This window comes from Venturia canescens, chromosome 7 (genome assembly GCF_019457755.1).
Source record: "Venturia canescens isolate UGA chromosome 7, ASM1945775v1, whole genome shotgun sequence".
Classification (NCBI taxonomy): domain Eukaryota; kingdom Metazoa; phylum Arthropoda; class Insecta; order Hymenoptera; family Ichneumonidae; genus Venturia; species Venturia canescens.
The window spans coordinates 6,118,832-6,144,604 of NC_057427.1; the positions used below are offsets into that span (position 1 = coordinate 6,118,832).

General features: G+C 40.9%; 2 protein-coding genes across 5 annotated transcripts in view; one reads left to right on the top strand and one right to left on the bottom strand.

Moving 5' to 3' along the window:
* Nucleotides 1–23,988, bottom strand: part of LOC122413245 (protein eva-1 homolog C) — a 92,891-nt gene extending 68,903 nt beyond the window's left edge. For all 4 annotated transcript variants that reach the window (XM_043423457.1, XM_043423458.1, XM_043423456.1 and 1 more), the window contains exon 1: nt 22,826–23,988. In XM_043423457.1, coding sequence (XP_043279392.1) covers nt 22,826–22,892 — 67 coding nt within the window. In that variant the 5' untranslated portion in view covers nt 22,893–23,988. The remainder of the gene's footprint in view (nt 1–22,825) is intronic.
* The window catches only part of Teh1 (tipE homolog 1), a 304,821-nt gene that overhangs the window by 114,937 nt on the left and 164,111 nt on the right, over nt 1–25,773 (top strand). The gene's annotated exons all lie outside the window — the stretch shown is intronic.

Here is a 25,773-nt window from a genome sequence, read left to right on the forward strand (position 1 = left end):
CTTTCGCACTCGGAAGAAAGTCTCGTTCGCCGGAGTGTACCTTTTTCACTCTGAATGGGGGGATGTCTTTTAATTCGATTCGCTTCGTGCCTCGTGTGCCTTATAGAGTCACGAGATTCGTTGCCCGTACAAAATCCAGTATTGCCGTTTTCTACGTGTATCGTTAGTTTTTTCCTGTTTTCTTTTCAATCTCTTTCCAGGTGTTTGTTCAACCGAGAATGGCTATTTCGACTCTCTGCACGTCTTTAGAGCTGCTCTTCGACGACCTTTTCCCACAATGATTATGACGAGTGTAACTGCTCCACGATATTTCTTCCGTGTGCGACTAACGGCTCTGTTTCTCATGTCGTAGAACGATTGGCAGTAAAAGAAGAAAAAAAATGAATGGAAAGTAACCTATTTCTACTAAATCTTCTCAAGCAGAGTCAACAAGTTCTCTGAATAATCCGCAACAATTGTTTTCGTTGATTGGTTTGGAACTTCATCCACTTCGAAGCTTAACGTTAGAAGGGCTAAGAGCTTCCCTGGAGTATTTATAATCGGATCAATTATCTGTCTCTTTCCATGTGTTTTCTGTCACAATTTCAAATAGCCGAAAGAATTGAATTTCACGTTTTCTAGATACGTGGCAACGGAACACGAAAGAGAAGAAGACGTATTCGAAATGTGACAAGTTCACATCGTAAAAAGCAATGATAAAATAAAGAACAACTCTTTCTTAAAGAATAATTGAAAGTGAAGAAAAATAAAATATCAAGAGAAGCGACAGTCTTGTTCGTGAGCCTCGAAGAACGAAGTCGTTTGAAAGTATTACAATTCATTTGAAAATAAAGAATATTAAATTTATTACATTCGATCCTGCAGATAGGACAGCGCTCGCGTAATCCATAGCTATTTGTAATCATGCGATCTCTGAAAGGATGTAAATGTATGGATTATTTATACTCCTTCCCCTTAAATTCTGTCTTTTTATTTGTGACACGAGTGAGACGGAGTGACGACCTACTCAAGGAATCGAGGCACGACCGAGTCTTGTCTCCATCAGAGCCCTGGCGGAACGTGCGTATACAGGATGATGAAAGAATCACAAGAAAAGGAAGAACAAGAGAGTGAGAGAGAGAGGAAAGAGCCCATCTTTTCCCAACGCGGTTGAAGGAGTTCCTGGAAATGCGCGACTGCGTAAGTTGCATCTTGAATCGATCAAAGAATCGAATGGGTGAGATACAAATTTGCTCTTTCTCTGTTTTTCTCGCGGCAGAATATTGCACGAAGAAAAGAGACAAAGCTGCTTTGAGAAGCAAACAAACGTTCTGTTGTTTGACGTGAGCGTGTTGATTCAACGAATTTAATTGATCCCGCAGCTCGTGTGTGTCTTACAAGTCAAAGAACTCGGGGCGCTTCGAAAAATAGGAGGGGTCTGTAAACAAGAAAGTTGAATTACATCGGAACGACACTCACCGAATTCCAACTGCGTGCCACCTGCGGCGAAGCTCGTTCGCATGCGCCCAGATATTTGAAAAATGTTCGTTGCTTCATCGTCAGCTCTAAAAATTCTTAGTGGTAGAATGCACTTGGACTGAGTTTTAAGTTATTTCGTAATTATCGATAGTCTTGAGGAGCGATGCACTCGTAATGGAGAGAATTGGAGCAAACTCAGCTGCCAAATACAAAATCGGTCTTCGCGGAATAAATTTCGAAAGTTCACGTTTTTAAATCCTTGCGGCCTCGGCTCAAAGTTTCGTCGTTATAATTAAAGAAACATTTGTTCCGGGCGTAAGAGAAGCTTTAATTGGAAAAGTTCATTAGACGAAACGTTATGAAGAGTTTGGCTCCGGGAAACGAGCGAGGAAGATGAACGCGAGGGACGAGGAAAGATGAGATGACCGCGGGCAAGAGATAGGGCAAGAGAAAGAGCGAGACAGAAAGACGATGAACAGAAGCGGGTAAATAAAAAAAAGTAACTGGATCCCAAGTGGCGGGAAGGGGAAAAAGATCTCGTGAGAGACACGTGAGGATTGCCGGCTGGCATGTTACGGACCGTTAGAATGGGCCAGTGTGTAGGTCTCGACGAGACAGATAAGAGTCAGTCTGTACCCTCCTTTTTTTTCTCATCCGCGTCATAAGCACGCTCATCCGGACTATGCGCGAGGCAGAATCCCGTCTCGTGTTACTAACGAACTTGCACACCCGAGATCGATCATCAAGGCGATGGAATCGGTGATATCTGCGTGGTTTTTTAAATAATTTTATACCGGAATACCATACGAGCATGCCTCGAGTAATCCTTCGAGGGTCGAAGCAAGGCAAATTTTTTTGTTAAACTAACCTTAATTAAAAGGTCTCTATCTAAGTGGTGAATTATTTTTGTGTTGGTGCCTAAAAACGGGCCGTGTGGCTAACAATAGAGCAGGGAGCGTTAACGAGCGTTCTCACCCCTGGTAATGCCATTTCACCCTTCTTTTCACTCTCGCCCCCTCCACCCTGCCGACTCTCATTTCGTCTCTCCGAGAGAATTCTTTCGGGGCCTCTAAACTCGCGTGAACCGTAAACGAGCTGGCAAAAGTCTTTCGCAAAATCGCCTTGAACTTTTACCACTGCGAGGGCTGCGAGAGGGGCGCCTTAAAGTACTTTCGTGCTCTCCGTTTCGACCAGACTTTATTGTTTGTTACACTCCATGTGTGCGCACATATAGGTGCGAGAAAAAACCCCGCGTCTTAGCTCTTTTTTGGACGAGACTCGTGCACGAGGAGAACCTTCGAGGCCGGGCAAAGCGATCTTTTCTCCTCGCCCGCTCTCCTCTCCTCCTAAACTCTTTTGTAATCAGCGATGCTGATTACATATTTCGAGTGAAAAAACAATTCGAGATTACTCCGCTGTCAAGAATATCTCCGAGTGGTCTTTACCGGAGGAAATCGTTTTTTCATTCTCGCCCGGTCGTTCCATTTTTTCGCGAATGTCGGAGCTCATCGGAGAGGCTTTTTGTCTTCAGTTACACAAATTTGGCGCCGGAGAGCTCCCGTGGGCAAGAGAGCATGGCGTGAAACGAGTGCGTTAAACTTTTCAACGCGTTTTTGTTGCTCCCGTTACGCGTACTTCGAATCATATTGAATTTCGAAAATTTTCGAAAACGATTGGAAACGCTATCGCTCCGGTAAAGACTCGCTGCCAACGACTCGTCGTAACATAAATGCACTTGTCTCAGAGGCGCTGTCGCGACTCTAGATATTTCGGAATTTGCGTACGAGCTAGCTCTTCGGATTCCGAAAGGATTTGTATATACAGGCACTTGATGTGCGGATGGAGACGTGCCTATGAAAAACAGGACGATGGAAGGTGTGGCTTTTGGGTGGATGAACGGGGGGGGGGGGGGGGGGCAAGAGGCGGAGGAAGGGAGAGGGAAGGGTCGATGCGCCGTACAGCGAAAGTCATGAATATTCATCGACCTTAAATGCCGCTAACAGTCGACAAGAACGACGAAAATCGATATATTCACATATACACATAAATATGTGAGACAGGTATGTACACACGTATAATCTACTTAAAAATGAATCGTCTATACTCGAACTCGGAGTACAACGAACTCGGATAGTTCTACGAGCAAGTGAATTTATTTTCTATCCCATAACGAGTCGATAATTGAGCACTGGAGAGTTGTCAAAGAACTTTTTCAGTTTCAACGATTCTTCTCGACGTAATTCGTTGCAACGTTACAGTCCGTTTGCTCCTGAGAACATGTGTAATCCTCCGTCCGTGTGAGCTCGTGTGGACACAAACATTTCTAAAAAAATGTTACTCCGCGAAGAGGGAAGTGCGAGACGAGTCCACGGGGACCGATAAAATTGAATGAACGCGAAGAAATAGACGGAGGAGACGTTTTATCGAGACTCTTTCCATACCTCCGAGAAAAAGTACGAGCCAATGTTTTTTTCGAATTATTGCAAAAATAAAACGTAGCGAGCAGGCCCCGAAGAGATTTTATCGTGAGTCAGCAACAGTGAAAAAATAAAGGAAATTAAGAGAAACGAGTGACACGAGTTTACTGATGCTCGCGTTGAAATTAACCACTCTTATGACTGTTTCTGGCATATTTTCCCCCTCTGGAAGACACACTTTCTGGTATTCGCTTCAAGAATCGCAGACTCAAGGGGCACACGATCTCACGAGGCTCTACCGTATGTCTCCTCTCTTTACCTCTTTCCCCCTTAAAGTCTCTCCTGCTTCCTCAATACGTACCTACACGAACAGTACCTACACATATATATGTGTGTGTATTTATTGTTGTCGGCACTTAGTTGGCCAAAGGAATAAGGAATAGACCTTGGTAGCGAACCAGGGAGCCAAAGAAACTGTACGAAATTACCGGGGTCCTCCCTGTCATAAATCTCCGAGGCGTTCTCGTAAAACATGCTTGACATGTGTGCGCCATAACGTTATACTGTCCTGTGTACTTGGTCCCTGTCCTTTTAATTTCGCACTAGCAGTCTATATACATACATATTAAGCAAGGCGAAAAAATCTTCACGTGTACGGACGAACTGAAGTACAAACTATACACACACATTTACAATGAATCTCTGCAGTACATTTGTATAAAATGCTCACCGAAGCGGTCTTCCGCGTGCTTTTGACTCCTTCGCTCTTTAGCTTATTGCCATCTTAGTGCTTAAATAGGTAGCCACTCGAGTGCTTCTTTCATACAAAGTTGTCTTTTCGTATAATGATAGGATTGCGATCTTTTTACTGCAATAATATCTACCTCTGTTACGATTTCTTGACTAAAAAGTTTTTCGTAGCAACAAGTGAAATAAAGAAAATCAACCATTTGGTGGGGCAGAAATTTAGTTGGTTAGTTGAGAAATAAACAAATTCGTTCGACTAAATTACACGTTAAATACACTGAGCTTTTTTTTGAGGTAGACATTTGTAAGGACAGTTGATTCGGTTCGTTAACGATAAGATTTTGTTGAGCTACGTGAAGAAAAAATCCGAGTATCAAAATTGTTTGTTATTCTCCACAAATAATGTTGGATATATTTCTACAAATTTTGAGTTATATTAAGCTGAAGATTCGATTTACAAAATATTTGTTATTTCCACCAAAACCGTTTAGATACTTCGATACTTGATATTCAAATAAATATATTAATAAAAGTGTATGTGAATTAAGTAGAAATAAACAAATGTTCCGAGTTCTTCGAACAAAAGATCTGGTTTGACTCGTTTAGTTAATTCGTATAAACAAAAATTTAGCGATTCGGATAAATTATTTATCGCAAGCGGACGTTAGATCATTAAATATCAACTGAAGACATTTAGTTGTCGGAACGATTTTTTTCTCAGTTTGCGCATCTTCCTTTTTAATCTTGAGTAGTTTTCGGTGATCATGAAAATGTCCAAACGAACGTAGATACTGATGAAATAAATATTCTACCTCGTTGTTTTTCGGCAGGATATAAAAATAGAATGTACATCGATAATTTAGAAATGAAACGACGATGACTCCGGCTGGGTCAACGTATATAAATGCATCCGTAGTTTTTACATGGAGACTCATTGCTATCCGACACACATAAAACACAGATAAAATCGTATAGGGGATGATTATTATTCATAGCGTGGTCTAGCTGGATGAACGGTAAAGAGATATGCTACTGACCCCACGTAACATCCCCCTTGCGTTTTACACATATATACGGGTGTGTATATATGCATATAATTGTATATATATGTAGGAGCTATGCCAGCCCAGAAATGGGTCTCGTCTCTTCATCATTTCGATTGTCCTACTGCGTTTACGTGCGCCTGAGTTTTTCCTCATCCTAGAAATTTTTCACGAGATAAAAATTCGACAGTCGCACAACTTTTCTTTAGCGAAATTGACCACCCTGTCTCCGTGTGTCGTCCCTTTAATTTTCTTTCTCCCTTTCGCTCTTTCTCGCTCGCCTTCTTTCCGTTTCACTCTTTGTTCTTCTCGCTTTGGTGTGTCTTCCTACTTTTTCAATCAGGGCACGTGTTTTTCACATCCTTCACGCAGCTGCGAGAGCTGACCGTTATACAAGCACCCCTGGCACGAACCATTACATAGCAAACACATGCGGCAACTCACCCCCGCCCCCTCGACCCAACACGCTCTCTTCTTTCAACGTACTCGTTTTTATCCCCCGGATTCGAGCATTGTTTTTAAAAAATTGCCTCGCCTCTAGCTCTTTCATTCTTCGAGCCACGTTCTCAAATGTTATTTATGCACGGCATTTAACTTCAAGCTCGATCTCCCGAAAATGCTCGCGTGGCTCGTAAAATCCGCATAGAAGAAAGTCCAATAAAATCATAGACATAAATAAATATATAAATGAAAATCTCCTGAGTACGTATTAATCAAAACGCATGGGGCACCGGTTTTCCTCGGACTACAGACTCTCCTATCTCGAATGCAAATCACGAAAAAACCCTGCACGGAAAATCATGTTTCTCTTTTTCGGCTGCTATGTTTTTTTAAATATACAACTATAGAATGTAACCCCTGTAAACAGCCAACATTCATCTTTGTTTTCATTTTTTTAGCTCAAATATATGCGTGTGTTCCGGGAGGTCATACATTCACCCGGATATTTTATCGTGACTATAAATACGGGGCTTATAAAATTAAATTTCCCAAAAAATGAGGGGCGGAGTCTCGTAAATTTATATGAAAATTCCACATGAAGAATTTCACGCCAACTAGACACGTTTTGAGCCTCGTCACTCTCGAACCACACGGAATCGATATTGATACGCGATTTTGCAATATTAATTAAAAATAACGAGCAATTCCAGCGTTTACAATATATTCTTTCATTCAAATCGGGGTAAAATTTGAATGGTTGGAACAACTATTATTAGGGGAATATGGTTGAAGCTGTAATCGCGCCTGAACACTTCGGCCTGAAGGCTTATATTATTGCCTCAAATCGCTATTAGTGATTTGAGCTTTATTAGAAATTAGTGGCTTACCATTTCGATTTAGCACTCGCGCATAGAAAATCCAATGAAGCATTTGCAGAGTACGAAAAGCATCAGGCGGGTTTGAAAACGTTAAAGTCGACGTGAAATTCATCATATATATGTTGTGGTCTCATTGTGGTGCAGAATAGAGAGGTGATTCGACCTCAAATGCTAACCAGAGATGCCCAGATCGGCACCACAGCGAAATGGTGTCGCTTCATTGAAAATATAACGACATTGATACGCCTAACCATAAACGTACACACAAGTAAGAATAAATCTGCATGGTCGTTGAGAATGAATGCTGGAAAAAAAGGTTCCTCAGGATACGCATGATTTCTAAGTCCCAAAAGTTTTTATATCAAAGTTTATTACTTTCCGAACGAAAAAAAAAAATCAAGAGCACTATTCGGGACGGAGCTAAATCGAATCTCAAATCGAATGTGATCTGTAGAGTCGTCCGGTTGCATCGAAGATTTTGTAAAGTCACGAACATTATATTCCGGTCTTAAAACCCGAACGAAAAAGATTTGGGAGCATAAAAAAGATGAGCCGTAGGCAAGGGTCGCAGCGTGAGAAAAAGAGGGAGGGGAGAAACAGGAAACCGCTCTCGAACCACATTTTAGTACTACACATTGTTTTTATCGGGGTTATCGGAGCGTATGGGCAAGCCGATTCCGCAAGGGCTGCAGATGAATCGACTCCGGAAAAAAGGCACCAGCATACGATCCTATCGATAAACGACCAAACGTCACACGGCTCGTTAAACGCATCGGTTGAAAGTTAGAGAGGGTAAAAAAAGTGGTGAGAGATACGGGAAATTTTGTTCAGGAACACTGCACCACCAACAACAAAAACAAGCAGGAGAAAAGTTTATAAATATGTGAAAAAGAGATGATTGAGGGACCGCCCTAGGTTTGTTTAACAATGGTTCGTTACAAAAAAATTTCTAGTCATAAAAATATGACGGATCATCAACATCATGATTTATTTTTCCCGATAACATTGTTTGTACTTTTAACGATGGAAAATAAAGAAAAATCCTTGTTTTATCGCTCGATCATAAAATTATTTACTCGCGAAAAAGAATGAAGTAAATTATTGTACTCCACGTTGAGGGTGGAGATTTCGTACTGACATGTACAGAATGAAGGGAAGAAAAGGATTGGGCTTTACTGGGGGCACGTGCTAAGACTCTGCGCAGAGAATCCAGTGCATATGAGCCTGAGGGTATAAAAGAAACGAGCCCTAACGAGACAGGGAGCAATTTTTATGCCTTCTTCCCCGGAACCTCCAGGGGCTTGATTTCTTTTCCCTTTTTTACTACGTCTCTTTTCGCTCATTCCGTTCGCTCGTCTGTCGCGGAGACGTTAGAGAATTTTCTGAAAACTCTTCGTACGCTCTTCTGGCCCGTACTACTTATTAAATAAAAGTGACTCGGGATGAGAGGCTGGGAGAGGGATTTCGCCGCCAAGAGAGCTTTTAGAAAGTCGAGAAGGTTACCAGAAAGGGCCTTCGGGAGGGTTGATCATTAACGACGGAAAGGGTCCGCCTGCACCGCATTGTTCCTGGCGTTTTCCCTGCGTGCATTTTTGACCCCCCACTTCCCTCGCTACTCCGTTTTTTCGTCCGGGTATTACTGAAAATTCTGGTCCGACACCGGCCTTCGTGGGAGGGGGCATAAATTCATAATTCCTGTAAAAGTACGAGCTGCGTGGCGAGATATCGTCGAAAATAGAGACGAAGGAGGATTAAAGATTATCCCGAGATAATGCAAGGAATGATTTGGCAGCTATTTTCTGTCATAGACGAACAATGGAAAATATATTTGGCGAGAGAAATAAAAATTATTCAGTTGAAGAGTTTTGCTTATTGAAAACCGTTTCTTAACATTTATTGAAAATACCGCGAGACCGAATCGAGAACTTTGGTCGTTCCGCATTGAAAAAGATTCGCAAAAATATTCAGGCCGATGCATTGTTCTTTTACTCAATTCGTAAAAAACGTCGTCGGTTTCATTTTTTACCGGAGCTGATTCAACTGTCGTTAAAAAAAAGGTTTCGTGAATTTCTTTCTATTCTATCTGGATGACGATTTTCAAGGTAGAACACGAGTCATCGAAGCATTATAACGAAATTTGTTCGAGGCTGATGCATCGGGAAAATGGTTTAGAGAAAAGCTGGAAAATCTGTGTTTCCAGTCATTGATCAGGTGGGGATTGAGTTTGACGACACAAAAGTGTCCAGTGGTCGGAGCACACGCGTTCCAATCACGACGGAATGCGAAAAAAGAGTAGACACGCTGTGTGATCGATTCTCCTGATTTCACGGGATCCCTGTGCTTTGTGCCTCATACCGTACCATCGACAGCTTCAATTTGAAAGAGATAAAAAAAATCAGCGAATCAATTTTTTCGGCGAGAGGAAAAAGACTCGTAGGAAAAAAGCGACGATCGAAAATAGAAATGAGAAAAGATAGCCAATTTTTCGTTTTCATATTTCTTATGGCCTTGTAATGTGAAAAATTTATTTCGTTACATATTCAACATTTTAATGTGAGAAGAATGGTTAAAGCTTTTGAAGAAACAGACATTTTTAAATCGTATTTCCGAGGCTTCTCGTTCTCCGGTTCTCGATTATGATTTTTCTTTCACCAGCAGCTTCAGTTCTAATACCGACTGTCTCGTGAACCTTTCTCATCCTTATTGTTGATTTTTCATTCCCTTTTCCAGCCTCCATTATATATCCTTGTAACCTCGCGTCAAACGCGCTCTTGGATTTGTGACAAGAGGCTCAACTGACGGTTACACGAGAGTCCGTTCATCGGATCTTTTCCCCGCACCAAAGTAAAAGGCATAATTTTCACATATATTGCGAGCTTCGAATTGAAAGGGGGCAAGAGACAAAGAGCGACGAAGGCAAAGTTTCCACCTCACCTCGGTCGTCCCCAAGTCACAGTTCCATACACCCTGCAAAGATTTCATCGCAGCAATAATCAAAGAATTGTTAAAAAGTTAATCGAAATAAATATGCGCGTTAGAAAAACCAAATGAAGCCGAGTTTTAGTGACTTTGAGCTAGCGATTGTTGTCACGTTTATTCCCAGCATCACAAAAGACTCGTGAACCAGTGAATATGAGGTTTGTAAAAAAGAATAGTGACTGATACTGTTTGTTCACAGAGAGTTTAGTACAGTAAGTTTCAGATTGAAGGGAAGAGTGCGAGGGAGTGCTTTTTCACGAGGAGGATTAACGACGTGCGAGCCTCAAAACCGCGACAAACCAATCTTCCCTCTCGTTCCTTCTCCCGCATGTACTCTCCGGTGAGAGGAGGGGTGTGTTTGTGAGCTGCGGTAACGACGGCTTTGAGCTTTTTTTTCGCGACTACGATGTTCGTTCCGAGCATCAAAAGATCACTCTTTCACGCCACGTCATCTTACAGCCTCATGCCATAAGTCCTCCGCCATCCTCCCACGCCACTGTTAAGGGTGGGCGATATATACTCATAGATATATAAAAGGTATTATGGGCGTTTGACAAACCCCTTCGAACAGCATGTCCTAAAATGTTACGAGCTCCATCGTAATCTTGAATTTTCTCAGCAAACTCATTCCCTCAATCTTGCCAGATTTTGTTTTTTTTAATATTGATTTTTCCTCCCTAGTCGAAGCTAGAAGAGTCATCGCCCTTCGCCACTTATTTAATCTCCGAGTGAAGATACGACCCTCCGGAAAAAATGAGAACAGGGTGGAAGAGGAAAGGAGGAAAAAATGTTTATCGTGAGGAGAATCGACGCGTGACACGAATTTCTCGTGATATATTTGATGAGACCGCAAATGTAGAGGATGATTGAGAAAATTGATGTGTTTTTGTTTGCAACGCGAGGATCCCTCGATTCATGATGCAAATATTCCAATTACCAATAACGAGAGTCTCGATAATGAATCGAGTTAGAAATACTTGTATTTTTTAAATCAAACGAAGCGGAGACGAAGAAAAAAAGGTTGAAAGGAGCCTCCGGGCAATTGAGAGAATGCGGTAGACCGCAAAATAGAAGATCGATTTAATATGTAGATTTACGTACAAGAGCATGGTCGATTGCCAGGAAAATAGAGAGAGCCAGAATTTCGGACATCCGGGGAGTAAGCCAAATCGATTATGAGCTTTTCTTTTTCCACCATTTCTCTCTTGTATTTAATTTTTTTTATTCGCGTTCCTCAACCTCGCGTCCAAATGGGATGAAAAGCGTGGAAAGTCGGCAAACGAGCTGAGGGATTTCGTATTCGTTGAGTTTTCGATATCATCGAAAACCTCGCCATCTACAAGAATGTGTGTCTCTATGTGTGTGCGTCCACTCTTGCTTCATACGATTCTGTTTCAAGTTTGGGATACAGTCCAAGAGAAATAGTAAGAGGGAGAAAGGATGGTCTGCAACTTCAACTAGAACTCAATCGGAGCGCACGTGTACACGACCGCAGGAGCAAAAAAACGTGAAAGAGGAAGAAAAAAGAAAGAGGAAGAAGATAGAAAACGACGTGAAAGGTACTGGTTGGAAAACCGTTGGTCGACTCTGTTTTCTGCACCAATCTGTACACCAACATTTCACATAGATATACATCAGTAATCACATACACACACACACACACACACACGTACGTAGCTACATTCATGTTTGTTGGTGAGTGTGTACTTTTCCGCGAGATGCAGCGGCTGTGCAGAATCGCAACGAGAGGGTGAAACGAGACTAAGCAGCGAGGAAACGATAAGAGAAAAACAAATGAAGATGTCAAGAGGAAAACAAGCCGAGGTACTCGCTGACTCGCTGCCAGTCGTGGAAATGGAGAGATCGAGAGTAAGAGGGGCCCAGAGGAAGGGAGACAGAGCGAAGGGAGGGGGGAGAAAGGGAACTAGAGAAAGGAGCAAAGAAAACAGTGCAAAATAAGAGAAAAAGGAGGAGAAAGGGCAAGCAGAGATATATACTGAACAAAAGGATGAATGGGAGGGTGAGATGGAAGAAATAAATAAGTAGGTATAAACTTTTATGCGGTGGATTTTGTACGTTGCACGAAATGTAGGGAGAAAAAACATCGCGTACACCCTCCATACTCGCGTTTATTTTATCTGAATTCATTATCCGGAAGCCTGTTAGCTACGCCCAGAAAAGTCAAGTTAAACATGCTTATATACTCGGTTATATATTTACATAAGGTGGCCAAGTCCTCCCATTGGAAACTTAGAGAATGCTGGGTAAATCGGGAAACTGCAGGTGCCTTAAATTTAGCATCTGGGCTTGTTCAAATTTGCACCAAACAACTCCATTTTGTAAAGTCCATGTATTTCATTCTGTTATACGCTCAGCAGTGTACCGGTGAAAGATAGAACGTTCCCATCGTCCGGGTTTTTGCATGGAAACATTATTTATAGATTCGGAAAATCGATCTGAGCAAGCGAATCTGAAATACACACATGGACGATGCGTTCATTTATATTCGACTGCTATCTACCGTGCACATTTTATCCAACTTCATACAGATTTATACATTCATGCATGTACGTAAGTAAAGGATCTCTTAGTCGACAACGCCAAACAGTGTCACCCACAATATGGCCGATGGCAGAGCTCGGTTGTCAGCCCACTGGGAATAAAACCTGCTCCGTGTTCCTCGAATGTGTTTCCTTCCTGGCGAAATTCCAAAATGCGTATCTATCACCTCGTAAATTATCAGGTATGGCATCTCTTCCGAGCATCGTCTCGTATTCCCATAAGTTCAACGATTCTATTTTATCTTAGAATAGCACGTTCCACATGGCCCATTATTCGCTGCAAGCTTTTCGCGCGCAATGTCAAATATTTCAATGGAATTTTCATGATCAAAGGTTCACGGTTATTATACAAAGAATTTATTGACTCGATGAAACAATAAGTGAAAAGGAATTTCCTCCTTGATAGATCCTCTTGCGGCTAGAGAAAAATGGCGCAGTCTCTCCTCCCCTTTTTCTGTACGATTTGCATCATTTTTCAAAAGTTCGTTTGTCCACAAAAACGTATTCGCATACCTCATGACGGAATCCGCTGCGCAAAGCGAGTCCTTGATTATGTGCACGGTATTATCGAGGCTTGGTCGAAACGTACGAGGAAATATATACGTGCTCCAAAAGCTCCGCGCGTTTCCATTACATTTCGTTGGAGAAATATCTCTCGAGTTTACCTTCGAAATTATGCTTTCGTTGTGTTCGAGCGCCCGTGTCCGCGTGCGCTTGAATAGTCGTACGTGTGTGTATGAACCCGAGAGTGGAGCTACCGAGTAAATGATCTGATAAATATGAGAGAAAACACGAGTTAAGGTAGATTGTTCAACGAATATTTCCAACACGGTAACCTCAGTCTTTGATGTGCATTGCGAAACAGAAGATTCGAAATGACATTGTGCGAAAATTCATCAACGTATCGTTCGGAGTTCAAAAATTCCTTGAAAATAGCACTGTCCTTTTGATGCTTGACACTATTCCGAGCGCGTGAATAACTTCGTTTCCATGTTCAGGAATCCAGTAACGTCGCGTTCGCTCTGGAGATTCGAACATACTCGTTTCATTTGAAATTTTATTGTATGAAAAAATAAAGGAATTTACAGAACGCGCAAATGAAGGCTTGCAGGCTCCGCGCGCAGCCATTAATTAAAAAGCAAGAAAATGACGGAGCTCGTGAATAAACTACATTCGGAAATGGCACCTGAAGAAAAAAGCGTGGAAAATAAATGGGAAAAAAGCGCGCGAGAGCAGAAGAAAACAATGTGTGACCTCGTTGCGGGAAAGTGAAATGAATGCGCATTTACCTGCATTTTTGCAATGACGCTAATACCGAAATTCGCGATAAGTAGAAAAACAATGAAAAATATCGTTCCCCTCACTGAAAGTTCCAGTTGTGATTGCAGTTATTTCCAAACCATTTTGTTCGACGGCAGATTGCTTGTCCCGACATTTTTTCTCTCGAATGGCAAATGATTTGCTTCACGTTCGACTAACTCTCTAAAATTTATTGAAAACAAATCAATTAAACCCACGTGATTTTGTTCGAACTGGAATTCTTTTTGCCTCCGCCTACTCTTACTGAAATAAAATATTTTCTCGGATTTTCACGTGAACCGAGATTTATCTCGACCAATAAACTAGTGTTTCCAGTGTGTGAAAAATTCCGTTGTCGGATATCGCAGCTTCAGTGTTGAAGTTCGTTCGAAAACGGTAATAAATATCGAAGGCACGATCCGATACACGATGCTTCCGGATACGAAATGAATATTCACAATTTATAACGAATAATGTAATTCATTTTGTCTGACGATAACCAATTCTGTGTTGAACGCTAAGACATGAGTGAAGAAAGTTTGCAATTTCGTTGTTATAGGGTACGATGAATAGTTGGCGAATTCTTCTCTCTCGAACTTCACGATCTTGGCGAGGTTGCAGGGTCTCTCAGCAGTATCTCCCTATTTTAACAAAGCTTTTATAAGCAACTCGTACAAAATGGATAAATACAGACGTATACACAGCGTGTATAAATAGTGTCTAGTCGTTCTGGCTGCGAGATGCGTCTCCAGTACTTTCGTCGGTCGAATAATTTCGTCTCGTTTCCGGTGACGATGTCGTTGTCCTCTTTGTCGTTTCGTGTCTCAAGGAAATTGCTGTACCAGCACTTATCTCTGTTCCTCCCCTTTCTCATGTACCGACGATACGTGCGCTTATATACTTAGGGGCATTTAAATCAGACATTACTCGAGTCCGAAGTAAGGATTCGGCGAATGGAAGCTTCGGAGGAGTCCATAAACGTGGTTTATTCTCTCCTCAATTTTCATTAGAAGATCGAGTTCAAGTACTCGTCTTGAAGCAAGAGTTCAAGTTCCATCCCTCCCGTATTAACGTCTATTTACGTCTATAAATACTCCTTTCACACTGGCTGACTGTTAACACAGCTTTGCGTTTGAGAATTAGTCCGATTGGACACGTTGACCCGTGATCGTTAGCTTGTTAGATCAGTGATAAGAGGGTCGCCTGTGTTACAATCTCCAGCGTGTATGCACGCAATATTGAACGTACGAATACCGGCGGAATCTCCGAGGATTCACAATTACCTTGGGGAACGTTTGAAGTATTGAATTTACGGTTATTTCTTGTATGCCAAGGGTGGCAAGACATTCGATGATTAGCCAGATGCCAAAATGGTCAATATTCTCCAGACCACCCAGCGGTTATTTGTCCATCGATATACATGTCTCTACAAGCATTATACTTGAAAATTCTCATGCACGTATACATACACGTCCGAGATATATAAGATCGCGGTAGAGAGGTAAGAGGATGCCAGGATAATTTCACGACATGAAACTTTGTGGACACTACGCCGTTTAATATGAACGAGCAAAGTTTCGAGACACGCGGCGATCCGCGGGATATTCTGCCATGGAGCCACTAGAATAGTAGGCGAGTGAAATACGCAAAGTTGAAGGCACATACATGCACGTTCATATATAAAAGAAGGAGGAAGGAGGGAGAAGGGGGTAGAGAGAGAGGAGAAGTACAGAAGAGGCTCACCGGAGAGAGCAGGGTGGGATTCTTTGAGGTCCATAACCCATATCTGGCTGATATTGGTCCATTAGTTCTGTCCGAATGGGCTTGGATGTCGACAAAGACAGCCGGAGGGTAAAAAAGGACGAAGAGTGTCCATACAGAGACTAGTGTCTGGGTCCTTTCGAGGGTCACACGTGTAATGGATCGGTTTAGGACGATATGTGTATCCCATAAGATGCCTACTTCGAATATAATAAGTGTAAGATAAGCAATGTCGGAAATGGATGACTGATGGAACGGACATGTGATAAGGACAATTTGTCTTGTTGCATTTAGAGATTAGCTGAAGCTGATGTGGTGAGAAAGAAAATTTGATACGAACTTGCATCGTGCGTATATTTTCACGATGGTTTTTAAGCGCGTTTTTTTGGGTCGATTCTTGAAATGCATTGTGGAATATTGGGGTTAGCTTTTTAGAGAAAAATATCCAGTGGAGCTTGTTAAATAAGAGGAAACTGGTTGTTCGTGGGGAAAGGGATTGAACGATTTTTCCCTCAGGACGAGTTTGTTTATTTATTATTTCACGAGACTATATGCAATTTCGTTGTGGGTTCAAAGAATTATTGAATGGTGTATAAAATAAATATTTGGGTATGATAGAAATGGAGGGCGGGGGTGAAGAAAAAACTGGAAACGGTTTTTGATGGATTTCTCGTGACAGGTTTCCGGGATCGCGACGGTTTTGTTGACTCGAATGACCGCCAAGTATTTTTTTATATCGAATGGAACGCGGGAACGCTCGAGGTACTGGAGTGTTGAAAACGACCACGAATAAATGGACTATTGATTTGAAAAGAAACTTTTATCGCTACGGAGTGATACAAAAATCTGTGGTTAAGTATTTACTGGGAAGAAAAAAAATCTGTCCAGAGTTTCGAGCAGCCAAGACTCCAGGACTTTCGTCCATTCAACTTCAGTCCCTTTATGGACCTTCCACGTCGTTCTCCATCTTTATTTTCTCTCCTTTTCCCTCTTATTCGAAGTGGGTCTTCGAAGCTTCTAACTGGTCCATTGTTTTGCTGCATTCTCGATTCTTTAGGTGCTTTCGTCTTTCAACCACCTACTAAAACTCATAAGTTTTTCGTTTCTCTTTTTTCCATTTTTTTACCTCGCTTCCTTTCCCTCTTTCTCTCTTTGGACAGGCGGAACTTTTCTCGCGCATATATAAAATGTCTGCCGGTACAATCAGCGAGCACACACTTTGCACCGACTCTTTTTCTAAACTCTTTAAGTGGATTTCTCGGATTCTTGGAATGTCCGGTAAACGGGCACTCAGGTGAATCTCAGATTTCCGTACTTCATTTTTCTTTCCGTTTTTCTCATTCTCTCTCTCTCTCTCTCTTTCCTTTCTATCTCTTTCAGGATCCCGGATACTTTGCTTTGCGCACACTCCGTTTGTGTTTTACATTTTCTCTTGCAATTACTCCGAGGATATATATTTTCCATTTTTTTTACATTTTCTTTAATTCTCGTTCAACGTTAAAGTCTTTTCGAGAACGCGAATACGCTTTGCTCGAGTTTGACGGAATTTTATATCGAGAGCGCTTCGTCTGTCGACAGCCGCAGAGGTTTTTCCCGATACGCCGTTCGCTCCAGTTTTTATTATGACGCTAGATTCGTCAGCATCACACACGTACACATGCTCACACGTTCCGGGGTGGTACATCAATATATCTACGGAAAATTTTGAGCATTTGCAGCGATGACTAGGCACAGGAGATTGCGACAAAGCATTGAAGGAGAATATTGTGTAAGATACAAAAATTGTTGTTTTTTTCACCTACGCTCATCAATAAAATGGTTTTTTTTTCACTTCTTTTGTTCATGTATGAAAGTTATATTTTTAGAACGATTTAAACAAAGAACGAATCGACGTTCGATCACAATATTGATGCGTATCGGCTGTCAATTAATTATACCAAGTCACTGTGGAAAATAAATAAGCTAGTTCATTTCATTGCAACTAAATTCGTCACAGATATAACGATGACGATTTTAATTGGCCCTTAATTCGAGAAACTGCCTCGCACCAAGTGCCATGTTAAAGTTTTATCGGTAATTAGGTCATCACAAGAATAACGGGCTTTACCATGAATATCGACGAATTCAACGGCGACATGTCGCGTATTTGGAGTGAAATAAATAAAAATTGGATGGAAAAATCATTCGTATTATTCGTTAAACTTTCATGATAATAATTTGTAATTAGAATGTTCAAATTTCGTCTCGCCTTCGTGCAGAGAATTCATGTTTTATTGCTACGTTGCCGAACTAAATTTTCCACCTAACTAATTAATGAACCTTCCTCATTAAATTATATCTGCACGAGAACACTCCAATTTTCAGGAAACTCTCCCATTCCGGAACTTCGTATCGATAACTATATTTATAGTTTTTTGGTTGAATTTTCTCTTTGTGCCATTTTGAACAGTGCAGGTACGCCTCGGGAAAGTACTCCGGATGGTCAGTTCTGTTACAGGAGCTTCGACAATGGAGAATTGTGTGAAAAACTTACTATCGTGTGCCCCCACATCGATAAGCTCGAGGACCCAACGATTACTCAACTTTCAAACAGGAATTTTCGGACAAACTTCGTTTCCATCCTTCCTCTCGGAGAATACAGAAGGTTAATTATTCAAAATAGTTTATAAAGAGAAGCGAAACGAAACGGTTTTTGTTACTAGTTTGGTGCGCGGCTTTCCACTCGTATTTCAGTGGGCTTTTCGACAGGTTCGCCTATAAATGCCAAATTTTACAATTCGAAAACATAAATAACAACTCGCTGTTGTTGACAATTTTTCTTTCAATCCCGAGGCCAAATTGCTCGCTGACTGATTGCGCAGGATCCACCCACACAAAGACAGAACAAAACTCGAACTGCGCGTCGACAGCGCCTCTCGTACGCGTGCATCGCTCGCTAGGAAAATCAGGGGCAATTTGCTTCCTATCGTGAATCAAAATCGATTGTTGTGGGAAATCGTGGACATAAGCTACTTAAGTCAAAGGATACATTCTGCACGCAACGGCCTGGACACGTTGGATCTGATCCCGTACAATTTATGGCTGGTTATGGCACTATGAATCTATGGGATATTTCACGCTGAATTGAGTCCACATTCGCTTCTTACTCACCGAAAAAGCAAAGTTGAGAAAACTCCAATGACGACTCAATTTGAAATAGAGTTTTTTTGAGGGGTCTAGCCCAATCAGAATTGTCAAAAAATCGATTTTTTTCATTGTATTTTTCGAAAGTATAAATATTTAAAAGTATCCTACTAAAATTTTATAAAGATCTGAGCAGTCCAAGAGTACTTTTGAGCGACGTTTACTTGGCTGTCTGAGCACGCTAATACGCACCGCCCAGTGCGGTACCTGCCTTTGTTTAAACGCCTTTTTCTCAAAATTACGTTTTTGGACGCGGCTCGTTGATAAAATCTCCGAAACTATTGAACCGATCCTTGCCAAAATTTTTCCAAAATTCCTTGCCAAAGTTTACGCGATTGAATTTCGTCACATTGGCTGCGAATAATTTCAGGAAATTATCTAAAAAGAGTTTTCGACAATACAATGAAAAAATACGAAACGCGAGTTATAACGCGATAAAAAGTTTCAAGCTAGCAAGGAAGCGAGCGTATGATCATTAAAAATGAAAAACGCCAAAAATTAGAGATTCATCCATTCAACATCGAACATCACATATTGACACTATGTACGCACCGAACCAACGATAACGTGCACGCGGCTTTTGGATATATATACGTACATGCTCGGAGAGCGCTGAAATGAAATTGCTTCACTTGCCACTGCGCCAAATTTGCGACTAAGAGGAGCAGCGTCCAAATGTTCAGGCTGCCGTGCCGCTTGACTCGAATTGTTTCCAACACCGAATATAATCGATAGAGTTTAATTTCATATTCTCTTGTGAAAAAATGGCGGTCTCAAAATATCCGGAAAATACAGAATGACAGTTTATTTTGCTGATTAAGCGAGCGGACACTGTTGAATTAACAAATTGTTTGGTCTAATGGAAAAATATTGACTCGTGCGTACGCCACCGAATGATTGACATTTTCGAGAAAATTCTTTATTTCCCAGTGAATGGTATTCACGATTCAAAAAAAAACAAAAAAACAGAAAAAACAGTCGATAAGTCGAAAAAATAATAATTCTCGTTAAAAACAAACAAATTCATGTAAATTGCTAATTATTAGGTATGAAGCCATTCTCATTTAAGTGCCTGCACAGCACAAAATAATCGGCAATTTTGCTATGGAGCAAAAAGAACGAATAATCTTTTCTCTTTTCTACGCTGTTCTGAGAGTACTTTATTTTCAACTTATCGACAAGCTGTGTCAATGTACTTCGAGGTACTTCACGTGTAAAAAAAAAAAAAAAAAAAAAAAAAAAAAATTACATCGACCTAGATTGAGCGAGATGCGAGTTTGTTGCCTTTTAAAGAGTATGTGCAACGTACAAACGTGTTTCGGTACAGCGTAGAGCGAACAAGGAGTACTAGTTCTCGTTGATACGCGCGGAAAAAGATAAAATTATACGTGTGGCACCGATTAAACGAAAAGATCCGATAAACGTCGTTTACAGAGTAAATTCGAACGAGATCTCGAGAGCGAAACGTGCTTTGGTGCTAATCCACAATTATTTTAGGGCTCTGGATGAAAAATTCTTTCTCAAATTTCAGCTGTTTTGTTTCAAAGGATTTTTTCAGCACTTTCTAACGCAATCGAATCGAATTTATCGATTATTACGATTATACAATTTTCTAATATTCGTTTATAACTGTACGAATTTTTGCTGTTAAATTGTAAATTCACGGGAAAAATGACTGCCGAATGTGACGTGTGTTTTTGAACGTAATTTTGTAAAAAGTTGAATGAAATTTTTTAAGAAAACAGCCAGTGCCTTCGAAATTTTTTATTCTCAATTTTCCAAATGCTTGTAGGTTCAGTGACATTTGAGGCCAGAAAACGGTAACTGAAAAAAATGTTTGATTTATAAAATAATAAATGTAAAGTGAAAATAATTTTTTTAGTGCTTTTGAACATTCATAAAAAGCCGTGTAAATACGAGCAACTAGTCACTTTTTTATAGATATTCACAGTTTTTGACTCGTCATAGTTCGACTACAGAGAATATAAAAAGAAGAAGAAACGTGAAGTCACACCGTTGAAGTTCAACAAAATCGTTCAATGGAAAAATGCCAATATAGTGTTTGTCGTTTTTCGTGCATAGAGAGTTATTTAAAAAATCGGGTCAGGGTTTTGGATTGTGAATTTTGTGTGGGGAGCTTCGTATATCTGCCTAAACATCTATGTATATTTATATTTGATGGAGGATGCTGTGAACCCGATTATACATAGCACGTATACCATGATCGAGAAATTTCTTGTCCCCTACGCTAGAAAGAACGAAAACCATCGAGGCGAATCACAATCGTGTTCCCTGTAGTTGAAGCGAGTATGCAATAACGAGAGGGTGGAAAATATAGTGTTTTTTTTTCACTGAGAGATGGTACAAAGACACTTTGTGTTATTTGGAGCGTAGTACAGAGGAAAAAAGAGAGGAAAGAGCTCGCAGGGTGAATATACTTTCCCGTCAGACTTTCTCAAAGCCCACATGATTTTTTTAATCGAAATTGCAGCGAGAAGCCAGCATATTTGTCAAAAAAGTATCACTGACACATGAAAAACGAGTAAAGGGGGTTTTAAAAAGCCAAAAAAATCGATTCTTTTCGGGAATTTTTTTTTAGGATAGACGCGGAAATAACTCAACATAGCAAACTTTTCAGCATAGTTTCAAGGATATTTCAAAAGTGCAAAAACATTTTTTTCATGAGAGAAATACTCATTTGTCCATGGTTTATGCGCAAAGTCTGATTGTCAAAATTTCACAGCTACGTACAACGTGGAGCTCGTAATTATTGTCTGAAACGAAAATTCCAATTTTTTTTCCATTTTCTCACATTTTTCTTCCACATGAACCTATAAAAACCTGAAAAAATTGCGAAGTTCTATATTTTTAGTGAGTTTGAAAAACAAAACGCTTCTAAAGAAGAAGAATATTACTTCAACGTGCTTCCCGTCTAAAACATTCCGGAAAAGGATCGGTCTTTTTGACTTCCCAAACCAGGACCCCCCCTTAAATTCTCGTCGCAGTCCTTCATGAAGTGAGACGGCATTAAAATGACTGCAATCCGAACTTAACTATAATGGAATGCCGTAATTTTCAATAGACCTTGGAATATTTGCGTGCCGACGATAGCGCCATCGCAATAACAAAAGCCATCGAAAAATTACGTCCCAAAGTATTCGGCGTGCTTTATATGGTAAATCAGAATCAATAGGTATTTCGGAATTCGACGAGACAGCGACGTGCCAAGAGATCCGAGTGTGTCAGTCATTTGCATGTGGGGTATCCGGGCGGCGTTGCTAGAGACTCGCGCGGGACTGAATGCACTGCACGGTACGAATTGACGCATCGCATATGCACGAATACATATATTTGTGTATGGACTGACTGGATGACACGAGGATACCGTACCCAGCGTAATTTAATCCCACATTGCGGTAATTAAAATCATAAATAATGGTAAATCGAACGAAAAAGTTGAAAATGAAGTTATTCAATGAGATATTGGTCAATAAATTCGAGGAATAAATAAACGCAAGAAAATGTGACAACTTTAAAGAAATGAATATTCATGCTTCGGTGTTTTCGCTCGAGTCCGCAAATTTATATTCCGTTCGCAGAGTTTCCACGCGTCCTGACCGCTAAATAAATTTCCTCAATTTGAAACTATAAAAAATGTCGTGGCTACTCGATATGAGTAATTTGCGAGTTTTCACTACCACCGACGCGCTAATCAATCGCTCAATACCATTTTGGATTCAATAATACCGAAAGCAGTGCTCAGTAATGATGAAAATATTAGAGTTTTTTATGATTAGTAAACAGACCAATGAGATAACAGCGTTATTTGTACTTTGACGTATTTACCATGTTCGAATGCGACCAATTCATAAACCGTTTTATAAATCATAGTTAATTACGAAATATTATTGATATTTTATATAAGTAATGTTGTAATAGCGTTGCATCCGCAACGATGTTGGTTATCATCCAGCAATTCTAAACCACTAATTAAGCATTGTGCATCATAATTGATTCTTTATTTAGCGTGGTGAAAATGAAATGATGAATATACGTACCCAAATTATCGGCTCGTGACGTACGGGGGGTGAAGAGCAGGAAGAGTATTACGAAGATTGCACTCATGTTGGAAAAGTAGGGGTATCTGTGCGTGGTCGTTATCAGGCTGACCCGCGGGTAACATTCATCTTTAGTTTGCACCAATACCCTTTGGCCCCTAATAATCTCATCCACTGTTTCAGAACTTGGCCCACTTTTTCCCCAAGGGAATAATGAATTTTTGATCCGCGATGTGTATGGATTCGTGTGACACTTGTACAGGTTAATAAAAAATCACTCGATTATTCCTCTGAGGCCTTCGCACTCAATCACTTGTCGCAAATTTGACTCATCGAATTTCATCGGAGATTTCTTCTCCTTTTTTTATCCACACACACTGAAATACGTATTAGACGTACATGTCAAAGTACACACCACGGAATCGTCGCGATCAATCAATATTCAAGTTCTGACGTTCGTATTCATCGGAATTCCAATTATCTCCAATTTAATTTAATTCACTCGCTCCGCACATTGTTCCCACATTGCTGAATCACGTAGACACGATTGATTTTTTTCTACCTTTATCGATTAATATTCTCGCCCTTTATTCGAATATCAGGAAACCATGCTTCGCTACTCGATTCAACACAGCTAATTTATCCTCAAACACTCCAGAATTTTTTTCTATCTCTAACTACCTCATCGATGGGTCCAGCACTCGATTACACCTCCTCCGAATAAGCTACGGGTTTCCAAGCAATATTCAATAGTAGCCTCGAAGTAGTCCAAGAGTCGTTGAATTCGTCATTATCCAGTTACGAAAATGATCAACAAATTAATCAAGTTTTTAATAAACTGAATTGAGAATTTTGTTCAATTTGTTTACCAATCGAAAAGCACTGGCCGAAATTTCACCATTGCGGAGCACTGCTTTACCGCTTCCAATTATTGGAGCACCCAGAACACGCGGTTTAATTAACCAATTCACGAAACAATTTATTTTCAGCCCACTAATTTCATCACTGCCCAAACATCAAGTGGCAATTTCATTGAAATCCTCTTTTTCTATCAATTGGTTCAATTTTCGATGGTAAATATCCCGGAAAATTGAACTTTCCGTGCACACACATAAACAATTACAAAGCCACGTGTTATAAGGATATCCGGGCACGTGCTAACCGCTCGACGGCTGGCGTGCGACTGACGGGAGAACGGCCGCCGCTGTGAAATCTGCCGAGGCAAAGAGAGAAAAGAGAGCGTGCGCGCCTTACATCGAGCCCGCTCGGGCTTTCGCGCCGAATTTCGACTCGAGGTTTCCGTTTTTCCCAAATTCCCATCGGTCGTTTTCACCTTTTCAAATAAGTTCATAAATTCCCGAGTAACTTTGAGGGATTCAGATTTTCTGTGCAGTCTCCGCGCTGCCCAATGATCGTTACAAATAATTATTTCAGTTTCGCAATTGGGTTGAAGTCGAAATAAATTTTAGTGTTGTAGAAATTCGGACAAAAATTACTCTCGAAAAAAATATGACGGTGCCCTGGCTTCGCTCAGGGGTAACAAGACTCGGCTACCCTCTGCCCAGAAGACGGTCTCCAAGGAGGCCATGTGTAGCACGAAATTGAAGCGGGAGGGGACAACAAATATCTGGAAATACTCAAGGAAGGGAAGCGGAAAATCTTGCTGCAGACTCCTCGCCAGATTTCAAGGCTCATTATTGCTCCATTAATCTGAGCAATACTCGAAATTACTGAATCATCGTTGAATGCGGAGTCGTTATTTTTTCGAGTTTTTACATTCTCGAAGAGTGCTCGAAGAAAACAAAAAGAATTATCTTTCGTGATTCGTTCTGATGAAATAAATGTTGCCCACGCGAAAAAGTCCTTGTGGAAAGATGTAATTTGGAGGAAAGCTTGCATCTCGTAAAAACGAGGAGTAGAATATCATGAAATTTGTCTAGAATGTTTCCCACGGAGTTCCATAAATTGTTGGCCGCGATCGAAGCTCGTTCTGTTGCGACGCGAGCAGAGACAACGGAGCGAGATCTTTTCTCGCTTTTTGTCGTGAATCCACGTGCAGCCTCTCGTTCTTACCTCGTCCCGCCATTGGCTCTAGGAAATATCGCGAGGGTTACGATTTGTAAAATATAGTGCCAACCATCAAGACTCCCGGAAGCTTTGCTCGTGGCGAACACCCTGACAATCGTATCCTCCCTGCGGATATTTGATTTATATATACATGAGTTTTTCAGCCAGTGATCGGGGGCTGATATATACGTATTTTTTCGTTTGAGCAAGATCTTTTTATTCTACAGTAGCTCGAAGGAATTTGACCCCCTTTTGGAGACCTTTCGTACGATTTTGAGTGACGAATTTCAATAAATCGTCTTACGATTACGACGAACAATGTTGCTGAATTCACACAAAATAATAGTTTTTTTATGTGAAATATTTTTCAACAAAAATAGCGAATTGTTTCATCAATTACTGAAATGGATCAACCCGCAAGTTGATGATGAAAGTTGCTTCGCGTTCTAGAAGGTAATGAAATCCGTCGGAGATTCTTTAATTCGATATGATAGCGAGGAAAAGGGTCTTCACGTAGGAAACAGAGGAGCCGCAAAAAATCGTTCGGTTATTCGTCTCACACTTTCCATCTCCCTGCTCCGTGGCGCAGAGTTCTTCAATAGCACCGGCGGCATCGTGTCGACGAGAAGAGTGCAAAGATCCTTCCTCGAGACGAGATGAGAAAGAGGGAGAGCGATGCGGTAAGTTAGAGCGCGAGAAAGAGAGTAAAACAGCTTAGCCGATGTGCTTTTTCGAGCGTGTGTTATATATAAGCTTTTTCTCTATTTCTGCGGTAGAAGAGTTTTCTTTCTCTTGCTTTTCGTACATAACCCCTTCATTTTTACTTTCTTTCTGTCTCTTTTCTCCCTCGCACTTTGCTCTCCTTCCTCGTTCTCCATCGA